Source organism: Callionymus lyra, chromosome 15 (assembly GCF_982586985.1).
Source record: "Callionymus lyra chromosome 15, fCalLyr1.hap1.1, whole genome shotgun sequence".
Taxonomy (NCBI): domain Eukaryota; kingdom Metazoa; phylum Chordata; class Actinopteri; order Syngnathiformes; family Callionymidae; genus Callionymus; species Callionymus lyra.
In genome coordinates this window covers 16,152,182-16,170,721 of record NC_141832.1, presented here as the reverse complement: position 1 = coordinate 16,170,721, position 18,540 = coordinate 16,152,182, and the positions used below count along the sequence as shown (strand labels likewise).

The window sequence follows — 18,540 nt, the reverse complement described above, 5'->3', positions numbered from 1 at the left end:
TTTAGGATTCAAGTTGTGCTTATTTTCGGGTCAATTAAGTTTGCTGTGCAAGATGGAGCTTTTGATTTTAATTGCTACTAGCTGGAGTCCCATCTGGGTTGCTTCTAATTGTCATTATAAAAAAAACAATTGTGTATCTGAAAGTAGTCTAGTATTTTGATTACTGCTTTGCTGTGGTGGGTTTGATGTGTTTCAATCCTCCCCGGTCTGCTTCAGGGATGATTTGAGGAATGACAACAGTGCTGTTAACTGTCGAGGATTCATTATCCACATTTGAATTAGCTGGAACGTCGACTGTGATGTGTTTAAAAACAGTGACTAATTCAGTTGTCGAGCTAAAGTTATCTACGTGTTGAAAATGAGAGCTGCTAGCGTTGTAAATTGAATGGATTTTTTTCTAGTTGTTTTTCAGATAAGGCATCCACAACCCTTGTGACTTTGGGCTTTCATTCATCATATGAAGGTCATGGATTTTATTCCCCAAAATTGACAAAAACATGATGATTGAGTATTTCTTGGAGAAACGCTGCTTCTATGAGGAATATTTATTGGTGGGTTCAAGTCCTATCTGGTTTGTGATTATTCCCATCCCAAAAATTACCAGTTGTATATAACAAAAATGTTTTCACAAAAACAGGAGCTTCTTTCTAACAACTGACCCAGTGGCCTAATGGATAAGGCATCAGCTTCCGGAGCTGGGGATTGTGGGTTCGAGTCCCATCTGGGTCTAAATTGTGTTTAACTTATTTAGAGAAAACTTTATTCTAATATATCATTGCTGGCCAACAGACAAGGATCTCAAACATTAGCAGATCAAGGACAGTCTTCTAACTTTCTATATTATGTATAAAATAACTTTATAAGTATTGTTATTGCAGATAAGGGAACTGATTATTTTTCCGATGTTGTCTAAGATATTGTTTCCAGCCAAACAGACAAGGTTAGCTAACATTTTCACATGAATGACACTCTTCTAGGTAACTTGATATTGCTAATAGCATAAAGAAACAACTTTATACCTTGAAAAGTATTGTTATTGCAAATTAGGGAACTGATAATTTTTCAAGGTTGTCTGCTTAACAGTGGCCAAACTCTGTAGTAACACTATTTTAAAACTATCACTTTGACAAAAACAGGAATTTATTTCCATCAACTGACCCAGTGGCCTAATGGATAAGGCATCAGCTTCCGGAGCTGGGGATTGTGGGTTCGAGTCCCATCTGGGTCTTCTTTAATGTTATTTGTAGAAGTGGTAGTTCATTTAAGGGACATTATTTAAACTATAATGTATTGCAATTACAATTTGCTTTACAAATAAGCCTGTCCCTTCCTTTCCATTGTGTAACTTTCTTTACAGATGCAAAACTTTTCTTTAGCCAAACAGATAATGGCTCACCATTAGCAACTTCACTGGGGGTTGGTATATTTTCCCTATCATCTACAAAATTTTGATTTTTAATGATCAAATCTTTCTGTGCATCTCAGTGTCCAAAAATTAACAATTTGACAAATACTACTTACATCCTACAAACATTTTAATCGAAGAAACAAAGGGGGCCCTGCAAAAGTACCCTTTAAGTCAGGGGTGGGCAATTAAAAATCTTCAAGGGCCACATTAAATTCTGTGAATGTTCTTTGGAGCCGTCAAGAAAAAAAAAAAGACGAAAAAATCCCTCAAAAAAAGAACATGCGTCATTAGGCCGTGACACTTATTAAGCTAAATAAGCTGCAATTGTATTCTTGTATAGATGAGTTTTTTCAAAACATTTCTTAAATTAAATTTAAAAAAAGAGGGATTAATATATACACAAAAAATATCACACAAAAAGGAGGGAAGTGTTATGTGAAGATGTAAATGAATAATAAATACAAAATACATTTATTAATGAATTTGAACCATTTATACATGATCATACTTTGACATTACGAGGGCCAAATAAATACAGTCAAAGGGCTGCATGTGGCCCCCGGTCCGCACTTTTCCCAGGTGTGATTTAACTGCCGATTTCTTTAGGTACTCAAGGACATGAGACGACCCAGTGGCCTAATGGATAAGGCATCAGCCTCCGGAGCTGGGGATTGTGGGTTCGAGTCCCATCTGGGTCGTGCATTTTTGTTGCTGTGCTCAAACAAAAGACCTGAGTTAACAAAAGGACAACTAGTTTGCAGCAACTTTCAAGAGGTACATTTATCTCGAGGAAGTTGCAGTGCGGAATGAGCTTAAATATATGGAATTTTCCCGTGACTGATGGCTGGATAATGGGTGCAAAGGGCGTCTGTTCTATTTCGTCTTCCTTGAAAGCAGCACTAAAGGAGCCGGAGAGCACTTAATAATTAGTTGGGGGAGCCGGCTCATCCTGCTCAGGCGATCAATAGACATTAGTGAGCTGCATCTGAAAAGGATGTGATGAGTGATCCACGGCATCGTCTGCTAGTACTGACAACGGCTGCAGTAAATTGGGTAAATGGACTAGGAAGTATCTGCTGCTCTTTTTCCTGCCAAACCTAAGTGTTAGTTTAAATTGCAAGTTACAGTTTCCTCAAAATTTATTGTCGCACCTTGCCGACATCCCATTTCTTTAATTGTTCGGGAAACATAGCGGGACAGAAATAGAGTGGTTTTAATCTTGACTGACCATTTATGTATCCGGCAAAGTGGCAATTCACTCCGTAGCAAGTGAATCTCAGTCACAAACAAGATTGCTTTCACTTTTATGTGGATGAAAACAAGACGACACAGCGAGGGGAGAAATAAGAGCCTTGGAATTGGAACAGATATCTTTGTTTCAGTCAATAGATTGAATGAAGGGAAGGTGCCAGAGAGACTGGACGTCTTCTTGTGGTCAGCGGGATAGGCAGAGTAATGGTCTCGGAACAGAAGCAAGGTAATGCTAAGTTACAGTCCCAATACTAATCTATGTTAGGAAAAAAAAAAGTTATATCAAATTCCACACTGATTTCTCTATAGTAGGACAGGGGGTGAGCTAGTTTAACAAAAACACTCTCACATTCAACATATTGCCTTAACTTTTGGTCTAACAACTGACCCAGTGGCCTAATGGATAAGGCATCAGCCTCCGAAGCTGGGGATTGTGGGTTCGAGTCCCATCTGGGTCGTCTTTAATGTTGTTTCAAATGGATCTGAAACCTAAGACACATGTGAAACTACTAGAGATTTGTTGCCTAAAGGTTGTTTCGTATTCAACTGTTTAGATCACCTGCTTCTTTGTGTACCTATGGTTTTAACCACTGAAAAAGGCCTAAATAATGGGAATTGTGAGTCTAGTCTGGGTTGATTTTAATGTAATTTAAGGAAAGACAACATGCTCCATTTAATGAAATACAAACATGAACCCAAGGATTCACACAAAAAACTCTATCCAAAGTTAGTATTTGCGGAAAAATCCAGAACATTGACAACTATTAACCATGTACTTAGAATTATAGGTCTACCAAAAGAAGTGGCGTTTGTCCTTAACTTCCTAGGGGCGCATGGTGAAAACATGAAGAAATGTATGTTTTTTTTACCCTTTTGGACACTTTAGAGGGAACGTGCTACTTCACATATTTTTGATTGCGTCCTATTTTCAGAGGGGGAGTCCAAAACACCCTAAGAAAAGTATTAGTCAGATACCAATAGTTAATTTGGAATGGTGGAGCTGTGTTTCTGTGGCGACATCCTATTTAGCCAGCAAGAAAATGGCTGACAATTAGCATCTTAATTTAGGGTCTGCATGGTTTCCTTATCTTCTACAATTCATGGCGATTGAATAATTCAATCATATTGTGCAAATAAGGGTCAAAATGTTAACGATTTTGCAAATACCATTTACACATCCTTTTCTTTGGTACTCAAATGGTACATATGACCCAGTGGCCTAATGGATAAGGCACCAGCCCATTGTGGGTTCAAGTCCCATCTGGGTCGCAGCTCTTGCCAATAGTTTATAGAGAAGACCAGATAATTAGTGTTCATGAGAATCTTTGACAGAATTTCACAAGTGGGATAATATAAATTCATCAACTCAAACCATCCTATCCAAGATCTCTAAAGCAAATGTCACTCAAATAAAAAACACAGGCATATTATGAATGCATAGACAGTCATTCTTTATTAACTTAAGTAAAGGAAGTGTTGCATAAAACTCTCAGGATCTTGTGATGCAGACTGCCCTAAAGAAAAACCTCAGTGTAGCTTACTTTTAAAGTTTTTATCATATATTTTAGTCATACCAGACAGTGATTAAACAACTCAATTTTTTTAAGCTAAAGAAAGATCCTGCTGAATGCGGAGATGTGCTTCTTCCTACGTAAAGCCCTTCACTGCCCCGGGCAAAATATCACACCCACCACTGCAAAAAATCCAGGACACAAAATCCACCAATCTAGACATACTCAAATCTGGGACCCTTAGTCAAGCTGGTTTGTGTTCACATCTGAGGATATCTTAGAGCAACTGACTTTGAACAAGGCCAAACGACAGAGCAAACGTTGGACCTATGGAAGCCCACTGTAAGTTCAAAATGTTCATGAAGGATACTTACGTGACAAGCAGCCCTCGGGACTGCTTGGCCATTCCCAAACACAAGGCCAGGCAGATGACCAGATCCAGAATGAGCACCAGCAGATAAGTCAGCCATCTAGGAGAGACACCAACACCTTGTCATGTTTTATATTCAGGCATTACCCCGACAGATATTGCTACATAAACAGATGTTCTTATCTAAATATGCTTGGTCAGCTGTTCTGCATGTGAGAAATCTTGTATCCCAGTTAGAGACCATCTGATTCAGGTCATTTCAAGCCTCCAGGCTTAATAATTTAGCACCATAAATCCATAGGCATTAATATTTTAAAGCTAGAAAATGTCCTTCACTGGGAGCAGTACCGAGTGGACATCAAGTACTTGTGTCATCAACAAAAGGAAACACATGAGTCATACTCAAATTGACAAGACCCGATTGTGCTGTAAATCTCTTTTGCAACGGCAGAAAATATTGATTGTCGAGATGCCAGACGGCGCAAATAATAGCCAGAGATACAGTGTGTCCTAACAGGCTGTTTCTGGGGAGGACAAAAGGCAGATGAAAGAACAAAAGGAATAAAACAAAAATGGGAGTTGACAGCTACAGCTTATAGTACATTTCAAAGGGTTGTTGCGTGTCACAAACTTCAGGCCGTTATATACTTCACAGAAGTAACCGCATTATGATATTTTAAAGACAATTCTAGTTTTATTACTACTCCATCGTACATTTCAGGTGCTTCATCAGAATTTGCTCTTAAAAAAAACATTGGGGTCGACTGTGGATCTCTTTGGAATGGAAAAATCTGAAGCTGCTAATTAATTTACCACCTTACAAAGAACATTATGAATCTTTCTTTTCAATCTTTTGAAACTTTTCGAAGACGCCACATCACCTTTAGTGAAGAGGTTTATGTTGGGGTGTTATGCAGATAGCGGTAGACAATAAACAGGACTCTGTTTCAAGGACGAGGATGAATCACGCTCTGAACATTGATATCATGTTGAATCGAATAACACGGGGTTTGCGGTAATATTTCCTGTTCATCAATAGAGTCCAGACGCCGGCTGTTCATTGTCAAACAGCTACATAAAATCCAATCAATGCCCAGGAGATTGGTGTCAGGTTGCATAAAGTGTAGCACAAAATCAGAGGCACATAAAAATCGGGAACCAGATGAGAAGATGTACTCATAAAAGGATGACGAATAAGACCCAACTATGCAAATGCAGTGTGCTGAAATACTTTTGGAGCGACAATCTGGCTTCATTATTCGTCGGGCTATCAGAGACCAAAATAATAGAGCTAAGGGAGGTAAATCTCCCAACACAATTTATTAGCTTCAGTATTATAAGAGTCAAAGATTTTTTCATTTGATCCGAAAGTACCATCTGAAATATTGGGGGTTCAAAATGTCAAATCTCTTAATTAAGCATCTGAAATCACAAATAAATGTATTTTCATTCGTCCAAAGTTTTGCAATTGCTCCTTCTCCAGCCTCCGCTAAACTACGAGGTTCTATAGACTTAACATCCCTAAGAAAACTCCCTGATCCTAGTCATAATTTGCTATATAAATGTGGTTGTTTACCAGAAGAACATTGGAACCTCCTGTATTGGATTGTCGCTGAAATCTCTTAAATAATTAAATTGCTGTGTTGAGGACACACCAGGGACAGTGGGGCAACAGCATGTCTTCAATGGTGTAAAGGTGTAAAAACATTGCCTTGCCATTTAGAATCAGTGTTAGCTTCCCAACACTTTTTCAGGACTTTCTTTAACATTTATAATAATGTTCCCCGAACCTTTTTGTTCCATTGGAGTAGCACAAACCACTGGTTGAGACTGGTGTCAATAGGAACATTAAATAGAGTCTTCAAAATCGAAACAACAGAAATAATACAAGGTTTTTTTCTGGTTCTCACTGGGCTGTGGTGGTTGGTGTTAGTGGTGGCTTTTTGGGTTCTAAACTTTGACTCCTTGTTTTTGTTTTAATTTACTTTAACACCATTAGAGTTGAAATCAACAATGATGGTGCAAAGACAATAGATTGGGTTTTTATTAGTCTGACTAAACATCCGATCAACGTTTTAAGCAATAAAATACGTATCACGAAACAGGAGCAACAATAAAATATATATTGTGATACTGTAATAACAAGGATATATTGGTAGTATAGTCAAGTACTTGACTCTTGTGTTGCAGAATTTACATACCACATGACTCTTGACGAAGTTGTAACTGCTTTCATTTGTTTTGATGCCAAAAAAAAACAAACATCTTCTCTAGAAGCTGCTTGTGACGACTGTTTCCTCTTGTCCTCAGTCTAAATTGTTACTTTAGCTTCGTGGGACGTAATGACTGCTGCCATCTAGCGACTGGAAGTTAAATCGCAACACATAAATGTAATTATTTTTTAATACAAATAACATGTAAACACAATTTATTTAAATATTAACAATAAAATTACTATAATGAAAATATGTATATATGTTTTGAGAGTCAAAAATAAATCAATATTATATATATTTTAATGGATATAGTGTTGTTAAATATCATACAAGGTATGTTGAAAAATAATGTCTATCATTTTTTTTCTTACACCCCTATTAGAAATATTATCTGTAATCGTCAACTTTATCAATCGCCTCATTACCTTCCAATATTGTGGCAAATTTCCCCAAATCGAATGGGACAGCGGCAACAAGGAGCTGAACAACAAGAGTTTATTGTAATACGGCGGCTTGGGTGGAGTCCTGCGAGGATTTACAAAACCTCCTCTTCCTCCATCACCTCTGTCTCAACCACTTTTCTGTCGATCTGTTAAGTCCTTTTTCATGCGTATGAATTTCATTCCTGGCTTCTTCATAGTTTCTCATAGCTCTCTTTTTGAAAAAAAATACAACAACTTTTTTTTTTTTTTTTTTCCCCTCAAAGTGAGAACCAAGCCAAAACAAAATTGCTTTCAGTGTGAGGAATGGTGTGCAGCTAAGGAGATCATTCATGGCCTAATAGCCACTCTGCCATGCATAACATTGTGTGAGAGCAGTAAGCACTCCGGCTCCAACTGCACACACGGCAATGAGCTCAATTTCAGCTTTCATTTATTTAGCAATCAGGAAAAATAGCTCTTCCAGCCCCGTGTTCCCAAGAGGAGATCAATAAAATCCCATCTGCTGCGTGTCTGGCCTGGTTTGCTCCTCATTCCGTCCTGAGCAGGCGTGTTTTCGCGTCGCTCGCACACAAACAACACCAAGAGAAATCGCCTCACAGTGGTAAAAATCCATCTACCTGTAATACTCCACGAAGACCGTTTGGTCGGCGATTGACGCCAGGTCGGCGTTGGCTCCGTCGATGTCCGGCAGGGCGGTCAACTCTCGCATGACATTGCCGAGCATCAGCTGCATGAAGCGCAGGGCCTGCAGGTAGTCGGCCCTCGCCGAAAAGATCTCGTCCAGACGCTCCAAGTGTCGCTTCAGCCCGGTCTCCACGTTCCCGACGGAGCCGGACGCCTAACAACGAAACAGAGATTAGAGTGACATTGGGGTCATGACCTGCTCGGCTTGGATAGCATCGCAAAACAAAGTTTTACTTGAACGAAAAGAGAATCTGAAAGAGCACCACTTGAGAGAAAACACAGGCTTGTGTTTTTTATCAGGATAAACAAATTTAGAGAAAACTGATAACAGTTCCAGGGAGAGAGGTTATCACGTTCTTTGATAGTGAGTATAGTGGGAGGAGAAATACGTTAAGTGTTTCTCTTACATACTTGAATGGTGCTGGAGATCAGTCCATTTCTTTTTTTTACTAAACGCTGAGGAAACAGAAGTTAGTTTCTCGCTTTAAAAACCACTGGACCAGATATTATGATTGATCAAAACAAACAAATAAAAATGAAATTTATGCTTCTCATCTGAATTTAAGATGCATTCTCATGAAATTATTGTGAAACTGGCAAACAAAAATGAAAAAACCTTCTTTATTCACTTTCAGATTCAAATCTTTAATACATTTTTCTTTTAGCGAGAGTCCAAATGTGGCCACTTTAACCGGCTGTCTTAACTTTTTATTTTTAATATTGTTGAGTCTGTCATTTTATGCTACGTCTGTCCCTCACTCATGAGCTTGACCCCAAGATGCTTAAACTCCATGAATATAGTCTTTGGTACACTTTAGGGGTGTGAGAAAATAACAATATGGCGATACATCGTAATATATATATTTTTTTCCACGATACTGTATTAATATTCAATATCACTACATTTATTTTTAGGTTTATACTTAAGAAAGTGTGTTATACTTAAGAAAGTGTGCTAATTTGTATTAATTTCAAATATTCACGGCGTTTGTTCATTTTTGTGTTGCAATTAAACTTCCGACCGCTAGATGGCAGCAGTCAGTATGTACTCTGTAGCTAAATTACCAATAAAAACCTGACAATATCCCAGCGATGACTGAGGACGAGAGGATACAGTCGACTCTAGCAGCTTTTAAAAGCCGATGGTTAAATATTTAGGTTACAAAACAGATGAAAGCAGTTACGACTTCGTCAACAGTCATGTGGTCTGTAAATTCTGCAACACCAGAGTCAAGTACTCGACAATACTACAAATATATCCTTGTTACTAGAGTATAGCAATGTATTGTATAGCTGCCACTGTTGCGAGACAGGTATCGTATATAGCCAGATTCTTGACAATATACACCCCCAGTACACTTCATATGAATATACATTATTTTATTTCCAAATATACAGAATTGTAATGAAATAATAGTTTTTGTCTTCTTTTAAATCTGTCATGATACATTTAAAAACTTGATCCACAAATGTACAAGTTTAACTTAAAATACCAATACTGTATATAAATAATTACATTTTTTAAAAATTTAGTCCAATGTATGCTGTTAGTCTGTCCCTTTCTATAATGTATCATGGCAGGTATCCTATGTCCTACAGTATAAACTCTTTTCACTTTAACTGATTTCATCAGTCATTGGTCGACTCCTGTTCCACCGTGGCTGCACTCTCCTCTTCACCTGCAGTGATCTAAAATGTATTCAAATTAATCTTTCAATTATTTCAGACTCAGGATTAATTTGTCTTATTCTGTTAAATTATTAATTATTAAATTTCTGGGTGTTGAGAAAAATCTCTAAAATTAGGAAAGTGTTGTCGGAACATGATCTGGAGCTTGTAATCCATGCGTTTGTTTCTTCTCCTCTGGACTATTGTAACAGTTTGTTTTCATGTCTTAACAAGAAGGATCTGTCTCGCCTGCAGTTGATTCAGAACTCTGCAGCGAGAATTCTGACCCGCTCTAGTAGAAGAACTCACATTTCTCCGATCCTTAAAACTCTTCACTGGCTTCCAGTTTCTTTCAGGATCAACTTTACAATTCTGGTTCTTACTTTCAGATCTATTCATGGTCAGGCTCCTCCTTACATCACTGATCTAATCCAGCCTTACACCCCAGCTCGGGCTCTGAGGTCTGTGGATCAGAATCTACTGATGGTTCCACGCACACGGCTCAGGACCAGAGGAGAGAAATCTTTTCAGACTGTTGCTCCTAAGCTTTGGAACAATCTTCCTCTCTCTTTGCGCTTGATGGATCTACTGACTCCTTTAAGAAACATCTTAAGACGTTTCTATTTGTTCAGGCTTTTCCTTGATTTTCTGGAACTCCTGTGTTGTTCTCAGTATTATCTTGATCTTTAAAGTATGTACTTTTTTGAGTATTGTTTTGATTGTTTAAACGCTTTGTGACCCTGGTCTCGAAAAGCGCTATATAAATAAATATTACTTACTTACTTACTTACTTATACAACCCAAAAACTCAAATTGAACGATGTGCCTCAAGAAGCTATAGGTTAACAATTTATTTTGTTGTGTGATGATAAACTGATGACTATAAAAGCATAAAAAGTTTAACTTGTAGGAAAGAGGACACATACCACCGTGCAACTTTAAACGAGTAGGTGTTCCTCCAAACAGATTTATTTTATTTACATCCACAGAGAGTTGTTTGCATCGCACGTCGCTACTGCTTTAGAAGGTGGAAGAAAATAAGCGTCGCTCGGGAGAAACCTCCGAAATGGACTTGTCTCTCTCAACGGTCAACCCCGGCTTTGATTAAATTGAGTTGCTGACGTGGGGAGCAGACAATCAGAGCAGCAGAGACGGGGTTAACACACCCAGGTGGGTCCATCCTCCTTCCCCAGCACTCCCACGGGAGTCAGCGGGTGATTGCCAGTAAACTGTTCTCACTCCAACCCATCATCAAATCTTCGCTCGGAATCTTATCTGGGCGGCCCGAGTGTGAGGAATGGGATCCATCAGCCGACTGCTCAGTATGATCCACATTTCCCTAATCTGAAATGTCCCTTCTTCCTTTAAAATGGATTGCAGCTCCCCTTGTTTTTCTAAAGCAGGTCACGAGGAGGCACCGATTTCTAGCTCTGTGTTTTTTTTGGTTGAGGGATTTTATTGCACTGCCTTGACAGTAAAACAATATAGATTATCTCAAGAGTTTGAAGTCAATAAAGGGATGAAAAGTAGCAATTAGGGAGCCAAGAAACAGATTTTACTTTCAAAGAGAAAAGAGCAGCAGTAAATAAGGTCTATTAAATTTTTAATTTACTGTTTTTTTTTAGAAGCCTCTCCGAGGAGGGCTTAAGCTGAATGCAGAAAAATGGCAGAGAGAAAGTCTATAAAGGTCGGAGAGAAGCGAGAGAGAGATGGAAGTCCTCTTCTTCTATTCTTTCCCTCCGTGATACATGATGATCCCTCGCAGGAGGTGTGAGGCTGCACTTTTTCAGACGCGACGCGAAGACCCACGGAAAAAAAAAAAGAAAAAAAAAGCTATCAGGAGAAGCCAGGAGCTGCAAATCACCAACCACACAGAAGCCTCGCCGGAAGATTTTGGTCACACCGGTGCCTATTTACTCCGCTACTTTACGGATTTGAGCCCAGTGTGAGGAATCAAACTCAGCTGACGCCCCTAACAGTCCTCAGACGGCATTTGTGTCGTTCCATGTGTGGCTAATATGGCCGTCGTGTGGCGAGGAAATGTGAGATTCAACCCCTTTTTTTAAGGTCATTAATACACGGTTGGGAACGAGAAACTCTTAAAGGGTTTACCGGTGTGTATAACGAAAAACTGTCACCGAAGCAAAACGGCAAAATAACACATAAGAGATGACATATTTTACTATTTTAGTAGGTGACACATTTCAAGAATTAAACTGCACATCAATGTCCTGTAGTTTGTTTTAGCCAACATATGACTTCATTTTAAAAGATAATAATAGGTCAAATTTAAGATTAATTTGTGTAGACTTTTTTTGTCTTTTGTAATGTACAAAAACATTCCTTTAGTAACAGGTCTGAAGAAAAGGAAAAAAAGTAATCGAAATCACTTATTACTATAGATGCTATACCAAATAAAAACAGAAGACGAGAAGAGATTGAGTTCACGTGGATTATGGACCTTACATTTATATAAATCATTATTTTTCGATATGTATTAAATATGGTTTAAATTTTATTATTTGTATTTTCATGGTGGTTTTCTGCCCCCCTTTCCAATCCCAAACAAAATGAGAAAGTCTGCCTTAGTTAATTATTCAATATATATGGTTTACATTTATGTGGTTACCTCCAGAGGGATCAATAACGTTTTATCCATCTATATACCTTTGCTACATTTTCTCTTTTTTAAATTACTCACCATATTTTAAACTACTTAATTAAATATTAGATTTTAATTTTAAAGTCATGTTAATAGTTTTCATTAGGCTAGCTAGTAGTTATAGTTTGAAAAGGCCTCATGAAACTGTTGATGAGGTTTCAAGATATGATATGAAAGGTTTTATAATAAAATCTGATTCTGATATTTAATATATATATATATAAATCTGATATTTTTTTATAAACAATTAACATGCAAATACGCTGTTTGTTTATTTTAATGTTAAACCTATGGCCGCTAGATGGCAGCAGCCACTACGTCCTCCCCAGCTCAAGGAACAATGAAATCCTGCAATATCCCAGCGATGTCTGAGGACGAGAGGATACGGAGACTCCAACAGCTTATAAAGTTGATGTTTGGACACATTTTGGTTACAAATTAAAGCAGTAAAAACTCATCATACAAGCTGTAAAATCTGCAATTCTACAAATATATTGTTGTTCCTAAAGTATCGCGATATACATCGTAATAGATGGTATGGTAGCCTATGTATCGTGATACGTATCGTATTGGCAGATTTTTGGCAATACACACCCTTATGTTTTATGAGACAACTTCTCAGATAATTTTAGACGAGAGGGACTTCTCAACGCTCGGCATCTAAACACTGCCTCACGATGACAAAGACCGCAGCGAAGCGTTTATGGTAAAATTACCGACATTTCAACGGCAGCAGGAGATTTGTGATGCTCGAGCCGCCGAGATAACAAACAAGACTTTTGAGAGCCGTCAAAAATTCTCCAGGGTCATTTCAATACGCTAGATTTGTGTCTGAACGATGTTCTAATAAGCTTCCCGTATCAATCTAACAAAAAGCCTCCATAAAAGCAAATACTTTTGTTATGACTTTAAACAAAACGAAGGCAAAAAACCGCTGCAATAAACAACAATAACATATTTTAACACTGAGACACACTTTTGGTTTTTATAGGACACGCTGCCAGTAAACACTTCATCTCGGTAAGTAGAGTGCATCACGTCGGGACGTGCTCCTTTTCTTCGTCTATTTAAACGGGAAAGACTCGCTTTCCCCCCTCGGGGCGTTCTCGGCTTCTAATGCAGTCATGGTTTACAGTGCATCAGGCTGCCAGATTACAGCAACGCACAGATCCTACAGAGGAAGTGTCATCAAAGACGGATCCATTTACAACGGCGGGGAGACACATTAGACTCCAGTCGATCGCAGCATCTGTGTGCTGAGCGACCGTAACATTATGACCACCGGTAAAATGGAGACTAGTCGTGAACTGCAGTTAATCCTCGAAGGTGTGCTTCGGTATCTACTTCCCAGATATTAGCCACACTCGGGGGGGATAACTGGGTTGTTTGGAGGTGAAAACCAGGGACCATGGGGAGCTTGCAGAGATGCATGTGGCTGGCTTGAGGTAAAATCCGCTTAAAAATCTAAGCATATTAACCAAAAACCAGATCGAATCTCCAACAAACTTGCAGATAACTCACAACCTTTCGCCACTCGACAGCTTGTCTGCTTTAGTGTTAAACAGGATAATAATCGCCCCAAAAAGTCCAGTTATAGAACTTCTAAACAAACATTGGTTCTGTTCGACCCACAACCTTGGACTTTTTAAAATCACGATCATCGACAAATTAAGTTGCCGGCCAATGATGCAAATGGTTTCACAATTTGGCTTGAGCAGAACCGCTCATCTCATTTATTCATTTATAAGAGGTCCAGACATGGAAACCTCTACCAGTTCTCAAACTTATATTTAACCTTTGAAATAACAATTTACTTTGAATCAATGTTATTTTTATTAATCTTTTTTTTTGTAAAAATAAAATAAAATCATTTGATCTGTGATTAACACGATTTAAATGTAAGTAAGTAAACCGTTTTACAGTGTTAAAACTAAACTAAACTTGCTAATTGTATTTTGTGAAAATGAAATTTAGCCGAGTTGACGTCACACACACGGAAGTCTTCGCTGCCTTTATTCAACCAGCATTAAACACAAGCTCGCTATTTATTGAACGAGACGGATTCCATTGATAAAGTAAACATTAACACTAAGAAGAACGTTTGTTATCGTTGACTTTCGCGCGTTGACTGAAAGTTTCTCTCGGCTCTACAGAACAGCAAAGTTTACTGCTTCGTTTTCTTTCGTCTTTCTTGTGTAACAGACTGTGTCTTGTAAGAATAACGTTGAGCGTCTGCGTGCACAAGTATATTTTCTTTAAATATCGATGTGGTTCGTCCATCAATGGCGTCTTTGTCAACATTAACCAACTTAAAGTGACTCCAAACTGCACTCTTCTTGCCCTCCTCGTTCTCTGTCGCTTGTCATGTGTGCGTCACTCCGGAGTACAAGTCGCACCAGCCATAAAATGCATAATAAAGAAGGAAAAAACATATATAAGTCACACTGGAGTGCGCAGTTTTTGGGGAAATGTATTTGATAAAATCCAACACCAAGAACAGGCATGTCATCTTGAAAGGCAATTTAAAATAAAAATAGAATAGAGGCAACAACAGGCTGAATAATTGTACGTTATATGCTTACGTTACATGACACAACTGAGAACGTGCCTGGTATGTTAACATAACATATTAAGAGTTATTCAGATAACTATAGCATAAATAACATGCTAAGAAGTTTACCAAACCATCCGTGTAACTCCAAATAACTAAAATCCAATGAAATCTTCATCCTCGGTGTCACTTTTAAACAACTCCGCTAACTCCGGAGGTAGAAGATGCGGTGCTTCCTCTTCTACGTCGAAATTATCAACACAGGCCTAGAGCGCCCTCTTGTGGTTTAGTGTGAAAATAACACGTGAAATGATATACCGGTGATAATGTGTTAATAATTTCACACATAAGTCGCTCCAGAGTATAAGTCGCAGCCCCGGCCAAACTATGAAAAAAACTGCGACCTATAGTCCGGAAAATACGGTAATTCTTTTTTAATTGAGTTATTTTAATAGTTAATTGTTGGCATCCCCAATATGGAAACATGCTTCGTCTTTCGGTGCCAAGTTTCCATACAAGGAAGTCAATAAAAGGATCAGGACTTGACAAGGCTCTGTGCACCATGATGTATAGATCGACTTCATGTTCACCTGATTCCGAGCCTGATAAAATGCCACCGTGTGCAAAGCAACATATCCAAAAAAAAAGGTAAGACTTGTAATTTGATAAAGCTACTGAATGTGCACGGATCATTTAAAGGGGAGAACGTTTCTCGGTAGAAAAGTATCATCAGGAACTGATTTAAGTGAATGTATCAGTATAAGTACCGTTATTGACAAACTTTTTGTTTCATACTCAGCCCTATCTAATGTATCCAGGGGTCTGTCCTATGGTCAGGGTCTCCTAAATGTTCGACATGCCCAGAAACATCCCCCACATTGGGTAATTCTAAGAAGGTACAAAAGCCACTTCAATAATGAAATGCTAAACTAAGAAAGCAGAAATAAAGTGCAGACCTCCACCAAGGAGCTAAGGAAGGATAAACAATAATGTTAGCTCCACAAATGTCTTTCCAAACTTTTTTTTAAACAGAAAAATGTATCTTGACCAAGAAGTGCCAAATTATATATATTTTTGCACATGTTAACGGTCACTCAACGTCAGACAGAACAATGCATCTGGTAACCCTGCGTCATAATTGAATCTGGACAGTTTTCTGTTTTGAAAGTCACGAAATCATATTAACAAGAAACTATGTGCCATGGGGATTTCCGAGCGCTTAAATAATAATATAATAATATGTTGCAAACAAGAAATTGCATGGTAATTATTTGAAATGGTCAAAAATCAGTTTGCGCCGATCCATTCTGTCATGTTCTGCACATCATACAACATGCTTTTATTTGATTTAATAGAAACTTGTTGACAGTGCTGTCTGTTACTTCTTTGACTGTTTTTTTTTCATCTCATTTTCTTCCAGAAATTTGCACGGGCAAATTATAGAGAACTCCTCACATCTTTCAAAATACTGACATTTGTAAATGAGGTTACATTATAATTACACAAAAGTGTATTTTATTTTTAAAAGACATAGCAAAGTCACTTTTTGTCCCTCAGAGGATAACTGTCTAAATTGTCCAGGCTTCCTGTGTTTGTGTCAAGGTCTATCAAATGTTCTTAAAATGTAAGTTTAATTTAAAGTGCATCTACAGCTAATAAACGAGATTACAGTGTCTAAGTGTGGCTGCTCAAATGTCCAAAATGATCTAAAAACCTGAAAGAAAGTGATGAATATGGAAAGGAATCTAACAAATGATGATCTATAAGGAGGAAAAACAAGGTGGCTCTTCTGTTAAAGGAGTTCAATTACTGTATTGTTACGAACCACAGAGACATTTTATGCTAAAATGATCCTTCAGGGATTCAAACTAGGGATGGGTAGGAATACTTGGTAACCCAGCGGCACCTGTTAGTAGCAAATGTTAGTAACAAGAATGAATGGAAAAGTGAATTTAGTGACAACATTTATTTTTTTATTTGTTCTTTTGATCAGTTTTATAAAAAATATTTACTAAAATATAGATATTTAATGTGAATTTTAAGATAGTGACCCTCACGAAATTCAGCCTCAGAATTTTACTGAAAGAACAAAATTCGGTTGCAATTTTTTTGTTGACAATGTGAATGAGAATTCCCAAAATAATACAGAAGGAACATAAAAGAAACAAAGTCAGTCTATGAAATATCCCTTTAAAATATTCTATAAAAACATGTGTGTTTTCACACCATCGGCATTTCAAAATAAGTGATTGAATTAGGTACTGAAGACGACTTAAATGAGCCACCCCTAACAGACACTGCTATCGCATTCTGACCAAGACCAAGACCGTTTACCGTCAAAACCAAGACTCTCCTGAGACCAACTCTGGTCCTCTTAATACAACCGTTTCCAACTCCATTTAGATCGCTTAAAGTACTGGAATGGCAAGTATCGGGGAAAACAGAAAATGGCTCGGAGCCCACAACTGTGTGTGATTGACAAAACAATAGCTTATTATGAAATCAGATCACAGCCTCATTTTGCCCTCTGGCCTCACTTTGAACACTTTTATCATCCAATAAACGTTAATTAAGCCAAAAAAAAAACATTGTTGACTTTAGGGACTGTCTCTGGAAATTTAACAAGAATCACTTTGTTTACAGATCATCATCATCATCCACGATTGTTTCCCAATCTAAAAATAAACATCAAAGTCTAGAGACCGACAAAAAGAAAAAAAAAGTCAAGATGGGAACACATTAACACTGGAGCTGGAAGTTAATCCTCCTCTTCCTCATTGTGATCACGGCATCTTGCGGGATCTTGTTCCCACTCTCCTCCCTCTCCCTTATCATCCCCATCTCTCTCTCCCTCTCTCTCTAAGCCCCCCAAAATAACTCCTCTGAATGCAGGTCAGGAGTTCTATGGATAGAGAAATCCCTATTTACAAATCCAGAGGCGTCAGCCACCTCGATTCTGTCTCGGCGACTAAAGCTGATTTAGACCCCCCGCAGAGGTGATGCGGGCGACAGATGTAAATATGCCAGCGCGATTATATCGGTCGCCGCAGACACGTTCCTCAATATGGAAATGAACTTCGCACATTTTATATGACAAAAAATGTCACGGCGGATACTTCATTCTCAGTTCATCGTGGTGCATATCTTACCAGATTGTGGATGGTACCCACGGTGCGGTTGGCGCTGTAGAGCGAGTAGGTCAACTGGTACACGCCATCGTTGGTCTGGCTGTTGCCATAGAAACCAACACCCACAGCCGAACTATAAAAAGGGAGATATCGAAATAGAGTCAATAAACATAATTAATTTCGTCTGATTTGATGATGTTTTTGCCAGAGCGAGGGAGACACCGCTTGATATTTTAGACAAAAAACAACCTTTTCTTTCTCACTTGTTAGTTGTTGTTGACAGTATGACTATAATTAGAAAATTATGATGTTTACTTAAGTATCTTTTCTCCCTTTTTCTTGTCTTTGTATGACACTGTACAAGATTTAAGTTAGTGTCTGTGAGCTTTGATTGATTCAAAGTTGAGTCCATTTTAAGACTATAAAGCACTTTAAAAACGAATAAAAACATTGGTCTACTGTGTCCTTAATCTACAGAAAGTTATTGCTATACTGACACTGGGTATACTGGGTGTCAAACTCAACAGTGAGGGGCCAAATGTGGAAAAAGAAAATGGAAGGAAAGAGAAAATGGTGAACAATAGAAATGTTTCAAGCTTAATTTAGAGATAAATATAACGTTTCGTGTTGAAAAAGTGCCAATTATAC

The 18,540-nt window shown here is 38.1% G+C and overlaps 1 protein-coding gene and 4 non-coding genes across 5 annotated transcripts in view; 4 read left to right on the top strand and 1 right to left on the bottom strand.

Annotated features, from left to right (window-relative positions):
* LOC148065101 (protein tweety homolog 2-like) overlaps positions 1-18,540 on the bottom strand; it is a 48,661-nt gene that overhangs the window by 15,196 nt on the left and 14,925 nt on the right. The window contains exons 3-5 of the mRNA XM_087809370.1: positions 17,914-18,025; positions 7,817-8,037; positions 4,545-4,640 (exon numbers count right to left, since the gene is read on the bottom strand). Coding sequence (XP_087665496.1) covers positions 4,545-4,640; positions 7,817-8,037; positions 17,914-18,025 — 429 coding nt within the window. The remainder of the gene's footprint in view (positions 1-4,544; positions 4,641-7,816; positions 8,038-17,913; positions 18,026-18,540) is intronic.
* On the top strand, positions 657-729 carry trnar-ccg (transfer RNA arginine (anticodon CCG)). Its single transcript has one exon. It is a non-coding gene; the product is annotated as a tRNA-Arg (tRNA).
* trnar-ccg (transfer RNA arginine (anticodon CCG)) lies at positions 1,156-1,228 on the top strand. The gene has a single exon. It is a non-coding gene; the product is annotated as a tRNA-Arg (tRNA).
* On the top strand, positions 2,034-2,106 carry trnar-ccg (transfer RNA arginine (anticodon CCG)). The gene has a single exon. It is a non-coding gene; the product is annotated as a tRNA-Arg (tRNA).
* trnar-ccg (transfer RNA arginine (anticodon CCG)) lies at positions 3,045-3,117 on the top strand. The gene has a single exon. It is a non-coding gene; the product is annotated as a tRNA-Arg (tRNA).